Genomic DNA, 26,406 nt, shown 5'->3' on the forward strand with positions numbered 1-26,406 from the left:
GGAGGGGGGAGAACTTTGGCACATTTCAGCAACATCCGTTCAGCCCTTTGTAACATAGAAGCTTCTCAGACAGTCACATAACCAAAACCCTGTAATCACAATTGCCTGATGTAGCAGAGTTTAGGCAGCACTGTAGCAGACCTCTATAGGCTCTCCATATGTAAACATGTACATACAGCTGGGTATCCTATGCATATGCAGCGATGTAGCAGAGATGAGACGCGGGAGCAGGCTGATCAAACTGTGGCAAATTTCTGCAACATCCGTTCAGCCGTTTCCAACACAGAAGCTGCTCAGACACTGACATAAGAACACCCCTATAATCCAAATGGCGAGACGTAGCAGAGCTTAGGCAGCGCTGTAGCACATCTGATTATGCTCTCCATATGCAGAGATGTACATAAAACTGAGTATGCTGCGCATATGAAGCGATGTAGCAGAGCTGAGACGCGGGAGCAGGCTGATCATCCACAACAGTAATTGGCTAAATATAAGCGGCTCAGCGCCAACAACAACCCCCAGACGAAGTCGCAGGCAGATGCTAGTCACTCCATAAAGAGAACTGAAAGATCCTGAAGTTGTGATATCCCTTCTACTATTTTATACCTTTACTTTTTTATCTGTACCTACTGTCACTGTAATGCCTCTACTATGGAGCTTTTGTTTTTGTATTTTGTATTATTATTGTAATAGCTATGCTTCTGTAACACACTGAATTTCCCCATAGTGGGACTATTAAAGTATTATCTTATCTTATCTCTTGTCCATTGATTATTATAAAAAGTTGTTTTTCTGTCCATCATGGTCCTATCTTGGTCAATACATTTGCTTTTCAATTACAGACTAAAAGGCCACATACCACTGACAGTAAGATGGGAGATAATTCAGTGATTTCCTACCTTACAATAACAGACGCCACCTTGGAGGACTCGGGGAATTACACTTGTATGGTGGAGGAGACAACACTAGGAAACTTTGACACACAGAGTGTTTATGTAGAAGTGAAAGGTATAAAACGTTTTATTATATTTAACCTCTGACCAATGTAGAACTCTCACTATTATACTTATTGAAGGTTTAAACATTGCGGCCACTTAAAAAAGGGGTCATTATACTGTCCCCTCAATCCTTAAATAGCAGTGGATCATTCAAGGGATTTTCCAGTTTTTGAGACCTTTTGTTTTTTATATTGATGAACTATCCTTAGGATAGATGTCAAACACCCACTTTTTGGTGGGTGTCTGATCCCAGGCACCCCCACTGATCAACTGCTCTTGAAAGCCTCCAGCACCAGAACCATATACAGATAGTGGACTCTACCGGTAGCAGAAGCCTCCATACATTGCATAATTGCCTTTCTGGAGTGCGACAGCCTGGCTTAAGATCTCCACTGTACTGATATTGATAACCTATCGTAAGGATGGGTCAATACTATCCACAATACCCCAAAGTCAAGAAAACCACTTTAGTACTAAAAATGAGTATTAGTGAAACACTTCCAGAGAGCTCACAAAGACAATGGTCATGCATCTTACCTCTAAGCAAGACAGAAATGAGCTCATCTTCCGGCTCAACACAGCATGTGTAGTAGACTAGAAAGTAGAGATGAGCGAGTAATGAAATATTCAAGATTTGATATTCATTTCGAGTAGAGCCTCAATATTCGACTACTCGATCAAATATCGAATCCCATTACAGTCTATGGGAAAAAATGCTCATTTCAGAGGAAACCACTATTTGACTAAAGTAGAGTCACCAAGTCCACGAGTAGCAGGAGGAGAGTGTTTAGGAGGAGCACTGTGCAGTTAAAGCGCCCGGACCCCATAGACTATAACAGGTCCATGCGCTTTAACTGCACAACGCTTGCACTTGCGCTGAAATTCCGTTCAAGGGGGTCCTCCTGCAGACTCCTTCCGAATAGGAGGCAAGTGCTAATGTGAACTTACTCGTCCTGCAGAACCAGCATTGATTGGCCAAATGCTATACAGTGTATAGCATTCGGCCAATCAACACTGGTTCTGCAGTAGGCTCTTCTTTGCTAGTCGAGAGAGCTGGCGGCTTTCGGTTATGCGGGAGCTGACTTTTTCTCATAGGAATGCATTGACCAACGTTGCTATACAGTGTACAGCATTTGGCCAATCAATGCTGGTTCTGCCGGAGGCTCGTCTGTGAGGAGGCAGAGTCTAAGATTGGCCCACAGCAGTCTCCATTGTGGTCCAATCTTAAACTCCGCCTCTTCACAGACGAGCCTCCGGCAGAACCAGCGTTGATTGGTCAAATGCTGTACACTGTATAGCAACGTTGGTCAATGCATTCCTATGAGAAAAAGTCAGCTCCCGCATAACCGAAAGCTGCCAGCTCTCTCGACTAGCAAAGAAGAGCCTACTGCAGAACCAGTGTTGATTGGCCGAATGCTATACACTGTATAGCATTTGGCCAATCAATGCTGGTTCTGCAGGACGAGTAAGTTCACATTAGCACTTGCCTCCTATTCGGAAGGAGTCTGCAGGAGGACCCCCTTGAACGGAATTTCAGCGCAAGTGCAAGCGTTGTGCAGTTAAAGCGCATGGACCTGTTATAGTCTATGGGGTCCGGGCGCTTTAACTGCACAGTGCTCCTCCTAAACACTCTCCTCCTGCTACTCGTGGACTTGGTGACTCTACTTTAGTCAATGCTGTACACTGTATAGCATTCGGCCAATCAATGCTGGTTCTGAAACAAATCTTTACTTGCGAATAGGAGTAGTATTCGAACAAGTATGAGTATTTTGAATACCGTAGTATTCTATCGACTACTTACTTGATTGAATACTACTCGCTTATCTCTACTAGAAAGGAGAGACTTCTGTTACAATAGAAAGAATCCTGAAGGAAAACTCACAACAATTCTGACCCATGTGGACATAGCCTTAATGGGCTTATTCTTTTCCAGATCCTTTGATCCCTCAAGCATCAGATCAACAAATGGCCTTCTTCCTTCTCAAGATAGTACCAAAAGCAAAGTTTTTGACATAATGTATTTAAAGGGAGAACAATGATCTTGCTTTTTCTCTGCAATAGTTTAAGACTTAAAAAATGAGTACATAGCGGGAACCTTTATTTCATAACAGACGCCTGAGATGATAGGTCCTAATCTTGCTGCACAGGCAACATGTCCACCATGACATACATGTACCGGATCCATCTCTAGAGATGAATCTGTAGAACTCCACCACCTTTTTGAAGACCACTCATCACGTTGTAGAATTTGCTTAGTGCATTCACATATCAATATTGCCACCAGGAACCTAAATCTAAGACGTTTTGTATTCTCTCTCCTATTAGAAAAAGGTTTTGTGACACTTTCTTCCGAAGAAGCAGAACAAACGGCTAATTTGCACCAAAGCTTTACACTTGAGGTATACATCGACGCCTACCCTCCACCGACTATTGAATGGCTGAAAAATGGTGCTTTGATAACAGGAGACACCACTAGCCAAATAAATGTTGTAAAGAAGGACATTTCTGAAAACAAGTAAGTATTTCCATATTGTTATTACATGGGATTACATGGGATGGGATTAGATGTTTCGGGGGGTTATATTGGCCATTACACTTGTGATTTAGTAACATCTGCAGATTTTGGAGACAATCTGGCTGTATTTCTGATATTTTCCCCTAAAATAGGACAAACAATGACAGAAAGTATATATATTTCCAGGTACGCCAGTTATTTGCACATTGTAAGAGTGAAAGAAAAAGATGGCGGTAACTACACAATCCGGGTACACAATGAGGATGATGTTCAAGCTGTTCACTTCAACCTTCAGATAAATGGTGAGTTTATAGAAAAAAAAAATGGTTCGACAAAAAACTAGATTGATGTGAATGTGAATTATGCAAGTAGTGTTAAGAATATACTGGCCAATAAAACATGTTCTCTCCCCTTTTATCAAGTTAACCGTTTAAGATACTGCCCATTTTGACCTAGAGTTATAGACTGAATACTATGATAGTGCACTGCCAGGACATTAAAAATGGGCCGTGGCTGGGTCTTCCAACAGGACAACGACCAAAAACATACAGCCAAGGCAACAAAGGAATGGCTCAAAAAGAAGCACATTAAGGTCACGGTGTGGCCTAGACCAGGCATGTCAAACTCAGGGTACCCCTAGGGCCACATGAGTAACAAGAGGTTGTTGCGAGGGCCGCACACAGCAGCTAATGGCTAGGGCCTAGGGGACTGATCACTAATACCATGCATCGCAAAAATCCGGCATTTCTATTGCCTACAATAGAAAGTATAGAATGACAGGCTGGAGCCTAACAAGGCTCCCGGTTGCCATAAAAATGCATGCAGGCCCCGAATCTTGCTCCGGGTGCCTGCGATTGCCGGTAAAATGGCACCTCAGTTAAAGCTGGCAGACCCCATTATTGTGTTGGAGTGCTGGGGAAGGGTTGGAGTGCTGGGGGGGGGGGGCTGGGGGAGGGGGGCTTCTGGATGTCTGGCCCGCCCTTGGCCTGAGGACTGTTTTTGGCCTGAGGGAGGAGGGGGTGGAGAGGAGGGAGGAGGGGGCGGAGCGGAGCAGGCAGAGACTTTTGTGCGGGCCGCAGATATGCCTGTAAAGGGCCACATGCGGCCCGCGGGCCGCATGTTTGACATGCCTGGCCTAGACAGTCTCCAGACCTTAATCCCATTGAAACCTTATGGAGGGAGTTGAAGCTCTGAGTTGCCAAGCGACAGCCTCAAAATCTTAATGATTTAGAGGCGATCTGCAAAGAAACCTAAACATCAACTACAAAAAAAGTCTGACTGCTATGCGCGCCAACAAGGGTTTTGCCACCAAGTATTAAGTCTTGTTTGCCGGAGGAATCTTATACTTATTTCTCTATGCAAAATGCAAATAAATGTATAAATTTATACGATGAGATTTGCTGGAATTTATTTTTGATATTCTATCTCTCACTGTTAAAAGTAACTTACCCTTAAGATTCTAGACTGTTCATGTCTTTGTCAGTGGGCAAGGGATCAAATAATTATTTCCTTCACTGTATGTGGGGGTCTTAGCCTTATTGTTCCTAGCCAATGCTGTTTCCCACTACTTTAGTTGGTCACTGTTAGTATTGTATTTTTGTGTTTTTTGTGAATTGTATGTAAACCCTAAAATGCACAGCACCATGGAATTAATATAATAATGTCCAGCACCATGTAATTAATATAATAATGTCCAGCACCATGTAATATAATAATGTCCAGCACCATGCAATGAATATAATAATGTCCAGCACCATGTAATTAATATAATAATGTACAGCACCATGTAATTAATATAATAATGTACAGTACCATGGAATTAATATAATAATGTACAGCACCATGGAATTAATATACTAATGTCTAGCACCATGGAATTTAATATAATAATGTCCAGCACCATGGAATTAATATAATAATGTCCAGCACCATGCAATTAATATAATAATGTCCAGTGCCATGGAATTAATATAATAATGTACAGTACCATGGAATTAATATAATAATGTCCAGCACCATGCAATTAATATAATAATGTCCAGTGCCATGGAATTAATATAATAATGTACAGTACCATGGAATTAATATAATAATGTCCAGCACCATGCAATTAATATAATAATGTCCAGTGCCATGGAATTAATATAATAATGTACAGTACCATGGAATTAATATACTAATGTACAGCACCTCCAGCACCATGGAATTAATATAATAATGTATTGCACCATGGAATTAATGGTGCTCTAAAAATAAGTAATAATAGTAGGATGATAGATGTCACTTACGGTTTTGACCACATTGTGAATTATGAAACAGGAAGGCTTTCCCTATGGAATATGCGGTACCATTCAACAACTATTAATAGTCATGTTAAATTTCCCCCACGTTTTGTCTTTTATGTTTTTAGTGTTCTAAATTGCCCAAAAAATTGTAAAAAATGCTCTATACATTTTTAGTTCCAGTTGAAATACAGGAAATAATTGACACTCATCCAGCAAATGGTGGACAAATAGTGACATGTGTGGGAAAAGGTATGCCTATGCCAAACATCACCTGGTACTTCTGCAGTGACATAAAAAGGTAAGGAGATCATTTTTGTTGGCACTGTGCTATACAAGCTGCATAGGAGCAGGACATTAGGGGTTAATAGCAGAACATGTGGTAGACTTTCCTGTGGTTGACCTGGGTTGAATCTGATGGCTACTCCTCAGATGGGTATACTGCCCCCGTTAAGTGGGCTGTGCTACTTTGAAGGTTCAGCCATTTTTAGTATATTATTAACGACCTTGTCAAGGGTTAGGAAATGGATTTGCCCTTTTTATGGATTTGCAGTTGAGCCCCGTTCCCTTTTGCCTATGTAATAATGGACAACTCATTTAATACCTAGTATAAAAAAAAATATGTCGGACCCAAGAAGATCTTTGATAAATATTCTAGATATAAAATTTACAGGGGTTATCCAAGTCTTTTTGGAATGGTTAATACTATTGCTGATGGGGCCATGAAGATAAAAAAAACAAAAAACAAACCTTACTCACCTCTCTCGGGCCTCAGATTTCAGCAGCAAAAAGTCTAGTTATCAGTTTACAGGTCCGTTAGCTGTTTGTGCCTCAGTCACATATGTCATGTAGCATCAGTCATGTGCCATTTGTGAAGAGGTCACTGCTGAGGCCTGTGTCATTGCTGACATCAGCCGTGGAACGTGTATACAAGAGATGGGAGCTGTTGCCATTGGAAATGGAGGCCCAGGAAGAGATGAATAAAGTTTTATATGTTCAAAGCCCCTTTGGAAGCCCATTGAAGCATTAGAAAAGATAATCTAAGATCACTTTCACAGTTTCAAAAGGTTTCATAGTCGAATTATGTCAATGTCCAAAAATATTTATATATATTGGGTTGCATATTTAAAAAAAAAAAAAAATTTGGAAATGTACATCAAAATGTTATAAATATTTTGCACTTTCTACAAACCATCAGCTGCAGCAGTAAGAGTTGGGATCTGTGGAAACCCCTGGACCACATAACCTCAGAAATGAAGTTTGATATGAACACGTCTTATACCCAGCCAGAATACGGAACCTATCAAGTTAGAAGTATTCTCCATATCCATAGTATTGGCGATTCTCTCTCAGTGCGTTGTGCGGGAGATAATGATCTTGGGGTTCAACATCACCGAGACGTAACCCTGGTACCTCATTGTGAGTATGAACTGAGGGAAATATTACAGTTTTATTAAAGGGGTCTTCCCACCATAAGAACAAGGGTCTAATATCAAGGGTCAGGTACAGGAAGCCTAAATCTGCAGCTTCCTACTATTACATGGCCAGAGATCTCCTAGGCGTCTTCTAATACTCCTTATAATTATATATTGGATAACATCCCCCTTACTGTAAATTATATCTATAGAAAACTCCTTATACATTTAAACTGTGAATTATTTTGTAATTTTTTTCATCTTTATATTTCAGTTTTAACCTTCAAAGTGGTTCTAATCTCTGCGGTTCTGGCCCTCGTCGTGCTGTTTATGATCTTCCTGGTAATCCTGATTGTTCTCTGGCGTAAGGTATGTGTCTTTTAAAGGGATCCTATCAGTAAGATCAAATGTTGTGTCCCTAACACGTTGGAATAGCCTTAAGAAAGGCTATTCTTCTCCTACCTTTAGATGTCTTTTCCGCGCCGCTATTCCGTAGAAATCCCGGTTTTCTCCGGTATGCAAATGAGTTATCTCGCAGCACTGGGGGCATCCCCAATGCTGGCAGAGAACTCTCCAGCGCCACCTCCATCTTCTTCAGGAACGTCATCTTCCTGTGTCTTCTTCCGGTGCAGGCGGTAAAACTTGTAAGCCTCCGGCTTCGGGCAGAGCCGACTGCGCATGCCTACAGGCTACAAGAAAATGGCCGCTTACTTACTGTGTAATAAAGGACATCTGAAGATTATATAATTCTGTATAACATTTGCACATCTAAGATGTGGTGTTTACAGAAACTGTTAAATCTGATTCTAGAATAGGCAAAAAAAATTAAAGGAAGGCAAATGAGCTAAGAACTATAAAATTAGAAAAAGTCATTGCTGGGTATGTGGTTTAGAGTAGTCTATCCTAGGAATGACAAAATAATCTGATTTATACCCAGTGGCGTAACTAAAGTCTTGTGGGTCCGCGTGCAATCTTTTGTCCGGGCCCCCTGCCTCATTGCTACAGCGAATTCTTGATAGTGATGGTTACAGTGCTAAGGAGTTTAGTCAACCTTAGGGTCCATACATACAGAGTAACGTGCCGCGTGATGTGGCACGTATACGGCGTGTGAGACTTTGATTTCAATGGGAGCCTGGATCGTATAATCACGGCCGCAAAATAACGCCGCGTATACGATCCAGGCTCCCATTGAAATCAATGGGAGCTTTTACGGCGCGCAAAGTCTCACACGCCGTATACGTGCCACATCATGTGGCACGTTACTCCATGTGAATGGACCCTTAGTGTGGTTAGGGTAATCTGTGGCCCTTCCTTGGCTTATGGACCAGATGGAAGCTGCAATCTCATTACTGATGTCAGTGTTTATGGGCCCCCCTAAGTCTCCTGGGCCCCAGTCCAACTGCACCCTCTGCACCCCTCAAGTTATGCCCCTGTTTATACTATGAACAAGTTTTGGCATGAATTTGTTAATATAACGTAACCAAGATAATGTTTCTAGCAAAAGATGAGGGTTTTGTAGGTACAATTGGTATTTTGTACAAAATTCATTTGATTCTTTTCTCAGGTTGATGGAAATTTAGGACCTTCACGTGATCTTCTCAGATTCCACCTCTGATAATAATGATAAAAATCATACAGTAACAAGTAAGTTTCTTGTGAAGGAAAACTTATTTTTTTATTCTTGAATCTGCAGAAACCACGTTATGAAATTCGGTGGAAAGTGATTGAGTCGGTCAGTCCTGATGGACATGAGTACATCTACGTGGACCCTCTACAGCTTCCGTATGACTCAAGTTGGGAAATTTCAAGAGACAAACTAGTTTTAGGTAATTACAGAAAACTACCAAACTTGTTGGTTGAAGTGGGTCTATCTAAGTGGGGCTTTTAGGGGTGTTCACATGGAAGAATTTTATGCTGAATTTGAACCTAATTTTGACACTGAATATGGAGAAGCGGGCACTGTATTTTGTCTTCATTGGGCAGGGCTATGTTCTAAATTCTGCACAACTACTACACTGCTGCCTCCAATTGAAATGAATTAGAGATAGATTTTAGGCAGATTTCGAGGCAGATTCTTTATTTTTACGCTAGCTGAAAAAACCTGCTACATGAAAAATCAACATCTGGCTCCCATTGAAATGAATGGCGGCTGGCTTTAGGTGTAATTTGAAGCTGATTTTAAGGCAGAATATAGAATCCGTGCCAAATTCCTCTGTGTGTACATACCCTTATGCCTAAGAACCCAGATTAACATCTTTGACTGGTAAGAGAATAATGTGGTTATGAAAGTCCATCCATGAATTTGGGAGCCATGTCACAGTGGATATCATACAATTGGATGAGTCAATATAGCTGTGGATTTCCTGGCTATGATATTGATGTACAAAATTGTAAAATAATGATATTAGATGATGTAATTCTTACCCACTTGTGACCCATTGGATTTATCAGGACTCAAGGTTTTTTTTTTTTTTTTTTTAAAAACAACCCATAAATGTATTGGAGTTTTCATGAAAGGTAGATACAAATCAGTTTTTTTCCCCTTCTTCAGCCAGAGCATTTGCATCCCATGCCCACTTTGCAGTAAAAACCGCAGTGCAGACACACCGCGATTTCCAAAACTGGCGTGGTTTTGGAAATTGCAGCATGTTAATTATACAAGTGGCGGTTTCCACATATGTATAATTGAAACAGAAAGTCCGCAGAGGAAAACTCTGCAAACGTTCTTTCTAAAGTACTGCAAGAAGAACCGCAATGTGTTGCTACTAGAGATGAGCGAACACTAAAATGTTCGAGGTTCGAAATTCGATTCGAACAGCCGCTCACTGTTCGAGTGTTCGAATGGGTTTCGAACCCCATTATAGTCTATGGGGAACATAAACTCGTTAAGGGGGAAACCCAAATTCGTGTCTGGAGGGTCACCAAGTCCACTATGACACCCCAGGAAATGATACCAACACCCTGGAATGACACTGGGACAGCAGGGGAAGCATGTCTGGGGGCATAAAAGTCACTTTATTTCATGGAAATCCCTGTCAGTTTGCGATTTTCGCAAGCTAACTTTTCCCCATAGAAATGCATTGGCCAGTGCTGATTGGCCAGAGTACGGAACTCGACCAATCAGCGCTGGCTCTGCTGGAGGAGGCGGAGTCTAAGATAGCTCCACACCAGTCTCCATTCAGGTCCGACCTTAGACTCCGCCTCCTCCGGCAGAGCCAGCGCTGATTGGCCGAAGGCTGGCCAATGCATTCCTATGCGAATGCAGACTTAGCAGTGCTGAGTCAGTTTTGCTCAACTACACATCTGATGCACACTCGGCACTGCTACATCAGATGTAGCAATCTGATGTAGCAGAGCCGAGGGTGCACTAGAACCCCTGTGCAAACTCAGTTCACGCTAATAGAATGCATTGGCCAGCGCTGATTGGCCAATGCATTCTATTAGCCCGATGAAGTAGAGCTGAATGTGTGTGCTAAGCACACACATTCAGCACTGCTTCATCAAGCCAATACAATGCATTAGCCAGTGCTGATTGGCCAGAGTACGGAATTCGGCCAATCAGCGCTGGCCAATGCATTCTATTAGCCCGATGAAGTAGAGCTGAATGTGTGTGCTAAGCACACACATTCAGCACTGCTTCATCAAGCCAATACAATGCATTAGCCAGTGCTGATTGGCCAGAGTACGGAATTCGGCCAATCAGCGCTGGCTCTGCTGGAGGAGGCGGAGTCTAAGGTCGCTCCACACCAGTCTCCATTCAGGTCCGACCTTAGACTCCGCCTCCTCCGGCAGAGCCAGCGCTGATTGGCCGAAGGCTGGCCAATGCATTCCTATGCGAATGCAGACTTAGCAGTGCTGAGTCAGTTTTGCTCAACTACACATCTGATGCACACTCGGCACTGCTACATCAGATGTAGCAATCTGATGTAGCAGAGCCGAGGGTGCACTAGAACCCCTGTGCAAACTCAGTTCACGCTAATAGAATGCATTGGCCAGCGCTGATTGGCCAATGCATTCTATTAGCCCGATGAAGTAGAGCTGAATGTGTGTGCTAAGCACACACATTCAGCACTGCTTCATCAAGCCAATACAATGCATTAGCCAGTGCTGATTGGCCAGAGTACGGAATTCGGCCAATCAGCGCTGGCCAATGCATTCTATTAGCCCGATGAAGTAGAGCTGAATGTGTGTGCTAAGCACACACATTCAGCACTGCTTCATCAAGCCAATACAATGCATTAGCCAGTGCTGATTGGCCAGAGTACGGAATTCGGCCAATCAGCGCTGGCTCTGCTGGAGGAGGCGGAGTCTAAGGTCGCTCCACACCAGTCTCCATTCAGGTCCGACCTTAGACTCCGCCTCCTCCGGCAGAGCCAGCGCTGATTGGCCGAAGGCTGGCCAATGCATTCCTATGCGAATGCAGACTTAGCAGTGCTGAGTCAGTTTTGCTCAACTACACATCTGATGCACACTCGGCACTGCTACATCAGATGTAGCAATCTGATGTAGCAGAGCCGAGGGTGCACTAGAACCCCTGTGCAAACTCAGTTCACGCTAATAGAATGCATTGGCCAGCGCTGATTGGCCAATGCATTCTATTAGCCCGATGAAGTAGAGCTGAATGTGTGTGCTAAGCACACACATTCAGCACTGCTTCATCAAGCCAATACAATGCATTAGCCAGTGCTGATTGGCCAGAGTACGGAATTCGGCCAATCAGCGCTGGCCAATGCATTCTATTAGCCCGATGAAGTAGAGCTGAATGTGTGTGCTAAGCACACACATTCAGCTCTACTTCATCGGGCTAATAGAATGCATTGGCCAGCGCTGATTGGCCAGAGTACGGAACTCGACCAATCAGCGCTGGCTCTGCTGGAGGAGGCGGAGTCTAAGGTCGGACCTGAATGGAGACTGGTGTGGAGCGATCTTAGACTCCGCCTCCTCCAGCAGAGCCAGCGCTGATTGGCCGAATTCCGTACTCTGGCCAATCAGCACTGGCTAATGCATTGTATTGGCGTGATGAAGCAGTGCTGAATGTGTGTGCTTAGCACACACATTCAGCTCTACTTCATCGGGCTAATAGAATGCATTGGCCAGCGCTGATTGGCCGAATTCCGTACTCTGGCCAATCAGTGCTGGCCAATGCATTCTATTAGCTTGATGAAGCAGAGTGTGCACAAGGGTTCAAGCGCACCCTCGGCTCTGATGTAGGAGAGCCGAGGGTGCACTTGAACCCTTGTGCACCCTCAGCTCTGCTACATCAGAGCCGAGGGTGCGCTTGAACCCTTGTGCACACTCTGCTTCATCAAGCTAATAGAATGCATTGGCCAGCGCTGATTGGCCAATGTATTCTATTAGCCTGATGAAGTAGAGCTGAATGTGTGTGCTAAGCACACACATTCAGCTCTACTTCATCGGGCTAATAGAATGCATTGGCCAGCGCTGATTGGCCAGAGTACGGAACTCGACCAATCAGCGCTGGCTCTGCTGGAGGAGGCGGAGTCTAAGATCGCTCCACACCAGTCTCCATTCAGGTCCGACCTTAGACTCCGCCTCCTCCAGCAGAGCCAGCGCTGATTGGCCGAATTCCGTACTCTGGCCAATCAGCACTGGCTAATGCATTGTATTGGCTTGATGAAGCAGTGCTGAATGTGTGTGCTTAGCACACACATTCAGCTCTACTTCATCGGGCTAATAGAATGCATTGGCCAATCAGCGCTGGCCAATGCATTCTATTAGCGTGAACTGAGTTTGCACAGGGGTTCTAGTGCACCCTCGGCTCTGCTACATCAGATTGCTACATCTGATGTAGCAGTGCCGAGTGTGCATCAGATGTGTAGTTGAGCAAAACTGACTCAGCACTGCTAAGTATGCATTCGCATAGGAATGCATTGGCCAGCCTTCGGCCAATCAGCGCTGGCTCTGCCGGAGGAGGCGGAGTCTAAGGTCGGACCTGAATGGAGACTGGTGTGGAGCGACCTTAGACTCCGCCTCCTCCAGCAGAGCCAGCGCTGATTGGTCGAGTTCCGTACTCTGGCCAATCAGCGCTGGCCAATGCATTCTATTAGCCCGATGAAGTAGAGCTGAATGTGTGTGCTTAGCACACACATTCAGCTCTACTTCATCAGGCTAATAGAATACATTGGCCAATCAGCGCTGGCCAATGCATTCTATTAGCTTGATGAAGCAGAGTGTGCACAAGGGTTCAAGCGCACCCTCGGCTCTGATGTAGCAGAGCTGAGGGTGCACAAGGGTTCAAGTGCACCCTCGGCTCTCCTACATCAGAGCCGAGGGTGCGCTTGAACCCTTGTGCAGCCTCGGCTCTGCTACATCAGAGCCGAGGGTGCGCTTGAACCCTTGTGCACACTCTGCTTCATCAAGCTAATAGAATGCATTGGCCAGCACTGATTGGCCAGAGTACGGAATTCGGCCAATCAGCGCTGGCCAATGCATCCCTATGGGAAAAAGTTTATCTCACAAAAATCACAATTACACACCCGATAGAGCCCCAAAAAGTTATTTTTAATAACATTCCCCCCTAAATAAAGGTTATCCCTAGCTATCCCTGCCTGTACAGCTATCCCTGTCTCATAGTCACAAAGTTCACATTCTCATATGACCCGGATTTGAAATCCACTATTCGTCTAAAATGGAGGTCACCTGATTTCGGCAGCCAATGACTTTTTCCAATTTTTTTCAATGCCCCCAGTGTCGTAGTTCCTGTCCCACCTCCCCTGCGCTGTTATTGGTGCAAAAAAGGCGCCAGGGAAGGTGGGAGGGGAATCGAATTTTGGCGCACTTTACCACGTGGTGTTCGATTCGATTCGAACATGGCGAACACCCTGATATCCGATCGAACATGTGTTCGATAGAACACTGTTCGCTCATCTCTAGTTGCTACTGCATAAAGGCTAAGGCCCCACGCGATGTCCCACTGCGGGATGTCCCGTGGGGCTTTAGCCTTTATGATCTTTAGACAGATCTCAGAAACTAATTCCACAACACAAAGTGTGAACCCAGCCTAATACTATCACCAATCCTCAATGGACGCCATCTTCAGATATCACAGCCTTGTAATTGGAAAGAACCAATTCAAGAACTTATTCAGGACTCTGTTCCCCCAGGAAGTTCTTTATCTGTGTTATCTTTTGCTCTCCGGCCATCTCTCTTTTATGTATAATATCGCCCTACTCAAATACATTCCGTCATACCCCTAAGGCTACGATCACACATGTCCTGAGTAATAGAAGCACTCTATCAGGTCCATGTCTCTCCTAGGTATACGGCATGTTCTCCCTGGGTTTTAGTCACAGCTCATAGATATCCTACCTGTATGCCAACAGGTCATGTCCAAAAGCAAGAGAAGCCTCTCCTGTGCCATCTATACCAGGCATAACCACAGCTTTATATGGCGGTATAATGTAATATCACCATTTTTACATGTGCTATTAATAACACATGGCTCGAGAATAATCTCCCACCTTGTTTACACTGTAAATGTCAGTGTAATTAACCATATGATTGCTAAAAATATATCCCATAAATATCATTTTCTCATATGCTGCCCTTTTTCACTGCTTTTTATAGAACTGCCTGCAACTACATCAGGTTAAAAGAAAAGAACACTAAACATAGCACCATAACCAAGAAGCATGGTTGCCTTTATTATATTAACCCCATGCTCATCATAAGGCATTAGGATCTTTTTGTCCTATCTCACACAGGGCAGAGGGGGGGGGGGGGGAGGCTCCTGCTGCAGCCAGTTATCTTTTATCCTGACACAGAAGAATGAGAAGGAGGAGGGGGACACAGTCTAGCTCTTGAGACCCACAGAATTTTTTTTATATATATTTCTCAGTATTATCTGACTTATTTAGACAAAGCAGGACCAAGGAAAAGAAGGCGAAAATGGGAAGAAGTCCTGGGATTTGTAAGGTCACCTCTGCATTGTGGAAAGCTTTAATTCTACTATTAACATATCCTAAACACATTTTTAAGAATTTATGATATATTTTTTTATTTCCATGCTACTATTTATTTTTTTTAAAGCACTATATCCTGTTATTTTCACTCTGACTACTAATCCTAACAATAGACTGAGACACTTGGCAATTCTGTAGAGGATTTTTTTTTATTGTAGTCTTCTCACAATACAAACAAGATTACAATAGAAGGTCACACCTCAATAGATAATACTCAGCTTATCTACACCTCTCTGTCTACAGAACAAGTCTAGACAATTCTCCCACAGACTTCAATAAGTTGGCTCAGAAAAACACATTATCATGTGGAATGGCTATTTATGTGGTCACATGTAGAAGGTGTTCAGTAGTGGGGTATTAGGGTGCATTCAGACTACGTAACGCCGGGCGTGTATGAGAGCCGTACACGCCGGCATTACGGCAGACTGCCGAACACTTCCCATTCACTTCAATGGGAGCGCTCGTAAACGCCGCTGTTACGAGCGCTCCCATTGAAGTGAATGGGAAGTGTTCGGCAGTCTGCCGTAATGCCGGCGTGTACGGCTCTCATACACGCCCGGCGTTACGTAGTCTGAATGCACCCTTATACTGTATGGAGGGGCCAGTGGCATAACTACCGCCATAGCAGCGGAGGCAGCTGCCACAGGGCCCGGGAAATTAGGGGCCCGGTGATAGCCGCTACCGCTGCTATCATTATACTCGGGTGTCTTTTCAGACCCCCGAGTATAATGATTGGCGGACCAGGAGAGGTAATAAACATAAAAAACACTGTTACTTACCTCTCCACGATCCTGCCAGGCCTCCTTCCTGACGTCCTTTCTGACATCTCAGACGTCACATGAACCCGGCCTGCGTCCCGGGTCATGTGACGTCCGACGTCTTTGAACAAGGACGGCAGCAGAGGTCGACAGCGTAGGAGCCGGGGGACAGGTAAGAAACAGTAGTTTTTTTATGTTTTTATTCCCCCGGGTCTCCGATTATTATACTCTGGGGTCTGAAAAGACCCCAGAGTATAATAATTGTTTATGGATGTCCACAGTGGGAAATAATACTGTGTGCAGGGGACACTATGGGGGATAATACTGTGTGCAGGGGCCACTAAGGGACATAATACTGTGTGCAGGGGCCACTATGGGGGATAATACTGTTTGCAAGGGGCACTATGGGGGATAATACTGTGTGCAGGGGCCACTAATGGACATAATACTGTGTGCAGGGGCCACTATGGGGGATAATACTGTGTGCAGGGGCCCCTATGGGGGATAATACTGTGTGCAGGGGCCACTATGGGGGATAATACTGTGTGCAGGGGCCACTAAGGGACATAATACTGATTGCAGGGGCCACTATGGGGCATAATAGAACGCGCAGGAATGCGTAGGAGGGGGTCAGTCGAGGTCTTCGGTGTCGGTTGGGGGGGGGCCCATGTCAAAAGTTCACCACAGGGCCCCGCCAATCCTAGTTACGCCACTGGGAGGGGCTCTCAGTTGGCCTCTCTTGCCCTCTGGTGAGCTACACATGCAAAATAATAGAGTGCTGAGTGAAGGGAGCCAGCTGGGCATGTAGCAATGTGCTTGATGCCAGGAGGGCCTGACAAGCTGTACCGCCGTGGCCAGGGTATATAGATACAGATCTGAATCTTTTCCCCAGAAAAGCCTAGTAATAACCAATACATTATATCACCATGCATGACTATTGTAGATGATCCGTCTCCTCTCATTTCATAGCTAGGCCCTTGCATTTGATACGGTTTTTATATCTGTACCTGTCACCTAGCGTCAATGCTACACTTCATGCCACATAGCTGTGATCGCCTGACGCCATTCAGCTATGACAGCTTTAACGCTATATTATACATTCATTTTATATTACTGTCAAAAATAAAACCGCCAGCACCGCTGTTGTAGGATCAGCTCTCTATAAGCCGTACCCATTCATTAGTAACTTTACTGCAGGCTGCCCATTATACTTTATCACCGGTAGAAGCAGAGGCGGCGAACTATATTCTGAGAATGCAAATGGCCTTCTTTGCTTTAGAGAGATGGAGATAGTAAAATAAACTGCAGCAAGTTATCATTATCACAATGTGCTGGGATTTTTAATGGGACAAAAAAATGAATGGGCAAAGGATGCCCCCATGTGGTCAATGTAGGTATTTACAGGCTTGATTTTACAAATTAGGGTATGACCGCCCATAAATCTGTGGTTAGAAAATAATAATAGTATATAACAAGTAAATAATCTAATATAAGATAAAAAATCACTATAAAATATTGTAACCTGGCAATGGTAAGAAATAATAAGTTACATATATTGTTCTCGCATGTCAAATGATGGTATATCAGAAAGCTTGACTGCCTCCCCCTCGTTCCCTCACCAAAGATCCCTGTGACAGAATAATGTCTAGACCCTCCACACAATACAATGTTCCATATTGGCCCCTCTAAGCAGAATAATGTCCCACAGGGGCTCCTCCACACAGTATATTGCCCCCATACAGTATAATATCCCATAGTGGCCTCTCTTTGCAGTGTAATGTCCCATAATAACCCTTCCATAAAGTATAATGTCCCATAGTGACCCCTCCATACAGTATAATGTCCCATAGCACCCCCATGCAATATAATGTTCCATAGTGGCTCCTCCATAGTATCACATGATCCCTCTTTGTACCGCTAAATGGTAGGAAGGACTAACAAAGAACAGAGGTATCCGGGTCCTGATCTGCACACATTCATTCAGTACAGATATATATACAGGGTGTCCGGAAAGTAAGTACACAAAATGAAAGGGTAGACTTTAGCCGGTATATGAATTGTTTTTGTTAATGAACATGTGACCGGAAATGACCATGGCGGCAGATAGACCTGCACAGTGCATTTCTGCAGGATGATTTGCTGGTGTTGCTTGAAGACGTGCCTTTGAGCATGAGGGCAAGACTGTGGGTCCAGAAGGATGGAGCACCTTCCCATTATTGCTGCACGGTCAGTGAACACATCAATAATCAATGGCCGATACGGTGCATTGGACACGGTGGACCTGTGCTATGCCCCTATCACTTGCTGTATTTGACCCTACTTGATTTTTTTCTTGTGGGGACATGCCAAGTCCATTGTGTACGCAATGCCTGTGCCAACCCACAAAGAGCTCGTGAACTGCATCCAGGCTGTATTTGGCCATGCCAGGAGTCTGTGAACGGGTGCGTCAATCCATCTCCAGGCGTTGCACTGGTTGCATCGAGGCAGGCGGCCAGCACTTCGTGCAATTCTTGTAAGTAAGTAACAGTGATTAAACTGATTTCCCAATAAAGCGCTTTCTCCTCTTCGTTTCTCCTTTCACATGACGCAGTGAGGGATAGAAAACCGACATCTCAGTCTACCTGCAGCGCTGCCATGGTTTCCGGTCAAATGTTCATTAATAAAAAAACACTTCATATACCTGCTAAAGTCTACCCTTTCATTTTGTGTACTTTCTGAACACCGTTGCATAATATATATAATATTTGAAGATGGACGTCTTTTTGAATGTATAAGTTTATTTTCCACAGAATACACATTTAATAACCAATTCCTTAACACTTATTTGTCTTAACACCTTGGTCATGCTCGTCATAATTCAGTATCACACCCAGGCGAGATGGTAATTGCAATCTATATATTCTCATTGCTCAGTTTGCAGAATCCCAGATCAGTAATGTCCCTGAATATTACATTTCACATGTCTTGCTACAGGTGTAAATGTGTAAAGAATAAGGACCCTGCATTGTACATGCATTTCTAATTGCATCACTTTGGTAAGGGAATAAGATCAAATAGATTTAGATAGATATTAGATAGATAGATAGATAGATAGATAGATAGATAGATAGATATTAGATAGATAGATATTTGATAGATATTAGATAGATAGATGATAGATAGATAGATAGATAGATAGATAGATAGATAGATAGATAGATAGATATTGTAGGTAGGTAGATATACTGTATGTGTATATATGTGTATATATATATATATATATATATATATATGATAGATAGATATGAGATAGATAGATTCAATGTATGAGGTACAATAGGAAGTACAGTATAGAGAGGGGTTACATTTTGGACAATACCTTTTTTGTTAGACACTGATGACTGGGGTTTTTTCAGAAATTAGCTGTTATTCTTGAGAAGCCTCAGATCTCCAGTAGCACAACTGCAGGAGAGATAAAGTGATATTATTATTATTATTATTATTATTATTATTATTATTATTACTGTGACACTTATTCCATGCTGCTGTACATTTGTGAAGGGGCTACATACATAGTATAAATACAACAAGTACAAGAAGAACCAGATAACTAACTACATACATGCAGGAAAGAGGAGCAGGCTGCAGGAATATAATCTATAAGTGTTCTACAACTCACGTTATAATTAGAGATGAGCGAGTAGTATTCAATCGAGTAGGTATTCGATCGAATACTACGGTATTCGAAATACTCGTACTCCTTCAAATACTACTCCTATTCGCAGTAAAGATTCGATTCAGAAACAGCATTGATTGGCCGAATGCTATACAGTGTACAGCATTTGGCCAATCAACATTGGCTCATCTGTGAGGAGGCGGAGTCTAAAATCGGACCACAGCAGTCTCCATTGTGGTCCGATCTTAGACTCGTCACAGATGAGCCTCCGGCAGAACCAGCGTTGATTGGCTGAATGCTGTACACTGTTTAGCATTCGGCCAATCAACGCTGGTCAATGCATTCCTATGAGAAAAAGTAAGCTCCCGCATAACCAAAAGCTGCCAGCTCTCCCGACTAACAAAGAAGAGCCTGCTGCACAACCAGTGTTGATTGGCTGAATGCTATACACTGTATAGCATTCGGTCAAACAATGCTGGTTCTGCAGGACGAGTAAGTTCACATTAGCACTTGCCTTCAGTCCGGAAGGAGTGCGCAGGAGGAACCCCCTCCCCCGAATGGAATATCAGCACAACTGCAAGCACTGCGCAGTTAAAGCCCACGGACCCGTTATAGTCTATGGGGTCCATGCGCTTTAACTGCACAGTGCTCCTCCTAAACATTCTCCTCCTGCTACTCATGGACTTGGTGACTCTACTTTAGTCGAATAGTGGTTTCCCTTGAAATGAGCAATTTTTCCCATAGACTGTAATGGGATTCGATTCTATTGATTAGTCCAATATTGAGGCTCTACTCGAAATGAATATCGAATCTCGAATATTTCACTACTCGCTCATCTCTAGTTATAATAAATTGTAGGCTGATAGCTGACCCCCACCTATTATATCCTTCCCTGGCATTCCCTTCATTCCCAGTCACTGCATATTATACTTCCACTAGTAGATGTCACTGTTTACTAAGGAACAGTTATCTGCACTATTCTTCCTGCTACATGTAGTACTGCCAGTGTACGGTATATATATCCAGGCTATGTTACGCTACAAATCTACTATGTTTATTATTATTATTATTATTATTATTATTAGACATTAGATTATATTATTCATTACTTTAAAGGTTTAGCTTTACCGTTAACACTTTGTTGCATATAAATTTTAGCAGAACTTTTATGGGCAGCAGAAATACTCAAAATCCCACAGGACAGTAATGAGGAAATTTGGGGTGAGGTGGCCATGGTTTGCACAGTATATGGGTAGCACTTAGGCTGCCTTCACATTTGCGTTGTGGTCTCCGCATGGAATAAGCTTCTTTGATCCATCTATGGCCGAGGGGCCCCACATTGCCTGGCTGTGGCGGAAACTCTGCGGAATAAATGCAGTGTTTTACAATCACTGTATAGTGGAAGGCAATAGCAATAGCTTAAAAATATGTGCTCCGGACATGCTGCCATTTCCAAAACTGTTACGGCTCTGGAAATCACAGCATGTCAGTTATACCTACGGAAACGCGAGCAGTTTCCCTATAGATATAATGGAAGCAGAAAGTCACAGAGGAAAACTCTGAAAAAGGGGAGGAAACCGGAATACCTACCTGACCTGTACATTGTAATGAGTGCTTGTAAGGGGTTGCAAAAGGAGGATGTACTAAATATTAATGTCACTTTTCTGTTGAGGTGCCCATACTTTTGCACCGGTCAAATTTTGGTCTAATGCATATTGCGCATTTTCTGTTAGTACAATAAACCTCATTTCAATCCTGAAATATTACTGTGTCCATCAGTTATTAGATATATCAAACTGAAATGGCTGTTATAAACACCAAAATATTTAGAACTAAAAATGATTAAGATTAATAGGGGTGCCCAAACTTTTTCATAGGACTGTGTATATATATATATATATATATATATATATATATATATATATATAATGTATATAGAGTACATTTGAGATATAAGCATAACACACCAATATATTACATTTTTGATCAATAATTCCGTTTCTTTACTTTTTCTTTTCAGGCCGTACACTTGGCTCTGGAGCATTCGGCAGAGTGGTAGAAGCTACAGCTCACGGATTAGGACACGCTCAGTCAACCACAAAAGTAGCTGTAAAGATGCTGAAATGTAATTTTTGAAATATTTCTTGGATGGAGACTTTGAGATTTTTTTCTTTGTACTATTTTTTATAAAATCCTTTGTAATTTCTGCTGTCTTACAGCCACAGCTCGGAGCAGCGAGAAACAGGCTCTTATGTCAGAACTGAAGATTATGAGCCATCTGGGGCCGCACTTAAATATTGTTAACTTGTTGGCTGCATGCACCAAAGGAGGTAAATATGGCTTTGCTTCGTCCACTTAGAGAGTCTTTAATTTTTAATGAGGTGCGATGTAAGTTCTCTTACCAAAATTTTCTATTCCCTGTGGGTATTTAATGGGTTCAGATATGGCCATCATTGGCTCTTCTAGATGACAAGTGACCATACATTTCAGAATGAAGGGGAGTTCCCCCAAAATAAGGAAGACTCCCAGAACAGTAGGTCATTCTCCCGAAAATCCAGTAGACTTATTGGTGGATGAACGATGGCAGAAGGGGCTATTTGTCTGTTCTGTCCCCACAGTAGTGGAAATGCACAAGTATACTCTAACAATTTGGAAAGACGTATAGGGTCACCCTGATTGGCACTTACATATGTTGTAGAGGATTTACTAATAATGGCACCATGCTTCTTCCTGAAATTCTTCAGAAGTAAGAAAAAGCTAATAACTCGTTCCTATGTACAAAATATTATTACATGCAAAATATTAAGGAGAATTTACATGGATAAAAGTTTAGAATCAAACAATGTCTTCCCAAATAGCCAATAAATAAATTTTATTTCTTATTTTGACAGGGCCTATATACATAGTTACAGAATATTGCCGGTATGGAGATCTCGTGGATTATTTACATAAGAACAAGCATACCTTCCTCCACTACTATGCTGACAAGAGCCGGAAGGAAAATGAAGTCTACAGTAATGCGTCTACTGGGGAACGAATGTCCAGGTAGACCTTATATTAAGTATATGTACAAATCTATTATTATCCTGGAATACTCCATATGTAAGGAAGGAAAGCTTAGACAGTGTGCTGCCACGTATAGAGATTTCCTTTTCTTGCATAAACCAATCTCTCATAAACATACAAGGCTATTTGATGGGTGGACCAAACCAACTCAGTGGAGATGATCACTGGATTGGTTTCGTCCAGCATAAAAATGATCATATAGTTAAACCAGTCCAGAACAAAGCTTACAGGATATCGGATCTTATATTTAAACATTTCTGGGCCAAACCATTGTTTAGAACACTAGATAAGACTATAATGCCATCCACCACACACTAGACTGCCCGCATGGTTTATCGGAAGTAGGCAACTCCTCAGATTGGTCAAAGATATGATCCTTTATACATCTACTTGGCTGAAAGTATATTTTATTTAATAGGAACAATGGGGAATAAAGCAGCGGCCACAAACTTTAATGCTGCCCATTTTCAATGGAAAAAGAACACTATTCACAAATGTTCAGACCAGGACCGAGGTTCTCTCCTCTGTGGTCACCACTCATGATCTTTCCCACACTAACAAAATAGTGGCTTTACTGGGTTAAGGGGGTTTCCGAGTGGAATAAAATTACATAAGAAAGGGGCAAATTAGGCTTGAAAAACATTACCCCACTCTTCCCCCACCACCATTCTTATGCTTACTTGGTCCCTGTTGGTTTCAGTTTCCTGGGATCTTCTCAATCACTGGCTGCAATGGAGAGCTGCCAGAATTTTTAGGTATTTCCTATGTGTTGAGATGGTGCCAGGAAGGAAAGATCAGGAGGCTCCTAAACAGCAATGATGAGGGGTTGGCATGATGAGTATTTTTTTACAACCCATTCTGCCCCTAAACCCATTTAATTATGATATTTTATTCTCATATTTGTTCTTATTTCATCCAAGATTTTCTTTGCAGATTATTTTCAATAAGTTATTATGTACTAAGCTATCTTTCTATGTATTCAACGTATTCTGATCCTTCATCTTCTCTTTTCAGTCACATTTCAGTTTCAGTAGAAAGTGATGGTGGGTACATGGATATGAGCAAAGATGACATTTACTACGTGCCAATGCTGGACCTTAAGGATGAGATCAAGTATGCTGAGATTGAGCCATGTAACTATGGGACCACCTATGAACTAGAAAATTACTCCAATTCTGGTCAGTATTGTGCCAAAAAGAACAATACATGTATATTTTTAGAAAATATTACAAAAAATGTAAAATCCAGAATAAAGGAGGGGCTTCCTGATAAGAGGTCAATGTTTATCAGAAATAGCACCACTCCTGGTATATAATACAGGTAACAGGGGCCGAGTTGCCTATAGACACAAGTGGTTTGGTAAAAAAAAAATATCAGACATCTAGTGTTTGTGTAGTTTAAAGGGCCATGCCTTCAATACAAATGGCAATAAGCACTCTCAATATGAATATTTAATAACTTTGTAATGTATTGTTACTGAAAAAAATATCCTTGAAGAAATATTGCAAATAATTGTTTATAATGGCACCCCCTGGTGTTCAAAATGTGTAGGCCTCTACATATCATGTTAGTGATGCTCTGTTAGGTGTGCATGCCCCTTAGAATACAGGATAGTCTTCAGTAGTTGATACCTTTTTAATGGCGAACTAATAATGATGACAGATTACAACGTTTTGGAACTCTAGGCTCCTTTCTCAAGTAAATTTAAAAAACATTTCTGAAGGAGCATATTTATGTACAAAAGGACACATAGGGATAAAATTCTAGGAGGAAGGGGGGGTAGAGGGTTGTTAGTAATTGGTAGAAACAATGTAAACAATTCTAGGTTCTTATCAGTTCTCAGGGTCTCAGGTCAGTGATTTCTGTAAGATGACATAAAATCATGTGACATTTAACCCCTTCTCCAGTGTTTGAAGCAGGGTCATAAATCTACACTCATAAATCCGTTGTTCTTTCTTTGATTTGAAATTCCCTCATTGCAGAAATGTTTTGACACGGGAAGGTCCATTCTTCGTTCTCTAATTATATGGAAATGTGAATTCATACACATTCTAAGCTGCTGTCCAGTCTCTCCAACATACAGATTTTCAGTGTATGTTGCAGTCACCAAAAGAAAAGTAATTGTAGGTGAGGTTGAAGCATATGGGATTGCTTATGCTTATAGACCCCCAAAGGCCGGGTTCACACGATGTAATTTTGCACGTAATGTGCCATGTAGATGCTGCGGGATCTTTTGCGGGCCGTATACGCTCCCATTGTTTTGAATGGGAGCCGGTACCGTATATGCGACGCTATTTTGCGGCCGCCACAAAATCACGGCCGCAAAATAGCGCCGTGTGTACGGTACTGGCTCCCATTCAAAACAATGGGAGCGTATACGGCCCGCAAAAGATCTCGCGGCGTCTAGGTGGCACATTACGTGCCAATATATATCGTGTGAACCCGGCCAAACAGTGAGGGGAAAAGCTATTGGATAATATTCTCACCAGTCTGCGATGCTCTATTCTATATTAGGGATAGTGATAAGATCAAAAATGGAACTTCAGGGGTGAACATAGTGAGGAGGTTGTCTACAGCTACTCTCCTCACTCTTCTGTAAGCAGCAAGAAGCTTATGCTCAGCCTCAATGACACCTTCATTTTCACTGGGAATACAGCAGAAGCTGTACTGTATTCTAATGGCATGAACATCTAAGCAGAATGATGTGCATGGACCTATATATTATTACCTTAAGGGCTGCTGTTACGGTAAGATAATTGCAATATTTCAGCAAAGAATGAACTAAATACTCTGTGTGTATTTATTGCCATTTTAATTGAAGGCCAAATAAGCAAAAACATTAGTTTCTTAATTTCTATTCCCAAAGCTCCAGAAAGGACAAGTTATTCCACAGTGATCAATGAATCCCCAGTCCTCAGCTTTACCGATTTAATTGGATTCAGCTATCAAGTTGCCAATGGAATGGACTTTCTCGCTTCTAAAAATGTAAGTCAATATAATGTCATAGTTAAATCATTTATATTGTTGCAGTGAATTGAGCCAAGTTAGGAATCAGACTCCTGTATGACACCCTGACATGAAAATCCACTAAATAACGTCATGAAAGGTCAATGACAAGAAGTCTCTCCTTATTATTAATAAGAACCTAAGTCATTAGATCAGAACCTGAGCAGAAGACATCAGAAGTTTACCAGTATTGATCAGAACATAACCAGAGTTTATTAGACAGTAACCAATATTAGAATATACAGTCATGGCCAAAAGTTTTGAGAATGACACAAATCTTATATTTTCACATGATCTGCTGCCCTCTGGTTTTTATGTGTGTTTGTCAGATGTTTTTATCACATACAGAAATATAATTGCAATCATATTATGAGTAACAAAAGCTTATATTGACAGTTAGAATGAGTTAATGCAGCAAGTCAATATTTGCAGTGTTGACCCTTCTTCTTCAGGACCTCTGCAATTCTCCCTGGCATGCTCTCAATCAACTTCTGGACCAAATCCTGACTGACAGCAGTCCATTCTTGCACAATCAATGCTTGCATTTTGTCAGAATTTGTAGGTTTTTGTTTGTCCACCCGTCTCTTGATGATTGACCACAAGTTCTCAATGGGATTAAGATCTGGGGAGTTTCCAGGCCATGGACCCAAAATCTCTGTTTTGTTCCCTGAGCCATTTAGTTATCACCTTTGCTTTATGGCAAGGTGCTCCATCATGCTGGAAAAGGCA

General features: G+C 42.4%; 1 protein-coding gene across 1 annotated transcript in view; it reads left to right on the forward strand.

Moving 5' to 3' along the window:
- PDGFRB (platelet derived growth factor receptor beta) overlaps positions 1-26,406 on the forward strand; it is a 102,428-nt gene that overhangs the window by 50,584 nt on the left and 25,438 nt on the right. The window contains exons 6-17 of the mRNA XM_075274973.1: positions 843-1,008; positions 3,324-3,513; positions 3,700-3,815; positions 5,973-6,096; positions 6,994-7,214; positions 7,485-7,579; positions 8,904-9,036; positions 21,626-21,730; positions 21,825-21,935; positions 22,497-22,650; positions 23,686-23,849; positions 25,538-25,656. Of these exons, the coding sequence (XP_075131074.1) occupies positions 843-1,008; positions 3,324-3,513; positions 3,700-3,815; positions 5,973-6,096; positions 6,994-7,214; positions 7,485-7,579; positions 8,904-9,036; positions 21,626-21,730; positions 21,825-21,935; positions 22,497-22,650; positions 23,686-23,849; positions 25,538-25,656 (1,698 nt within the window). The remainder of the gene's footprint in view (positions 1-842; positions 1,009-3,323; positions 3,514-3,699; positions 3,816-5,972; positions 6,097-6,993; positions 7,215-7,484; positions 7,580-8,903; positions 9,037-21,625; positions 21,731-21,824; positions 21,936-22,496; positions 22,651-23,685; positions 23,850-25,537; positions 25,657-26,406) is intronic.

The sequence above is a fragment of the Leptodactylus fuscus genome, chromosome 5 (genome assembly GCF_031893055.1).
Source record: "Leptodactylus fuscus isolate aLepFus1 chromosome 5, aLepFus1.hap2, whole genome shotgun sequence".
NCBI classification, from domain to species: domain Eukaryota; kingdom Metazoa; phylum Chordata; class Amphibia; order Anura; family Leptodactylidae; genus Leptodactylus; species Leptodactylus fuscus.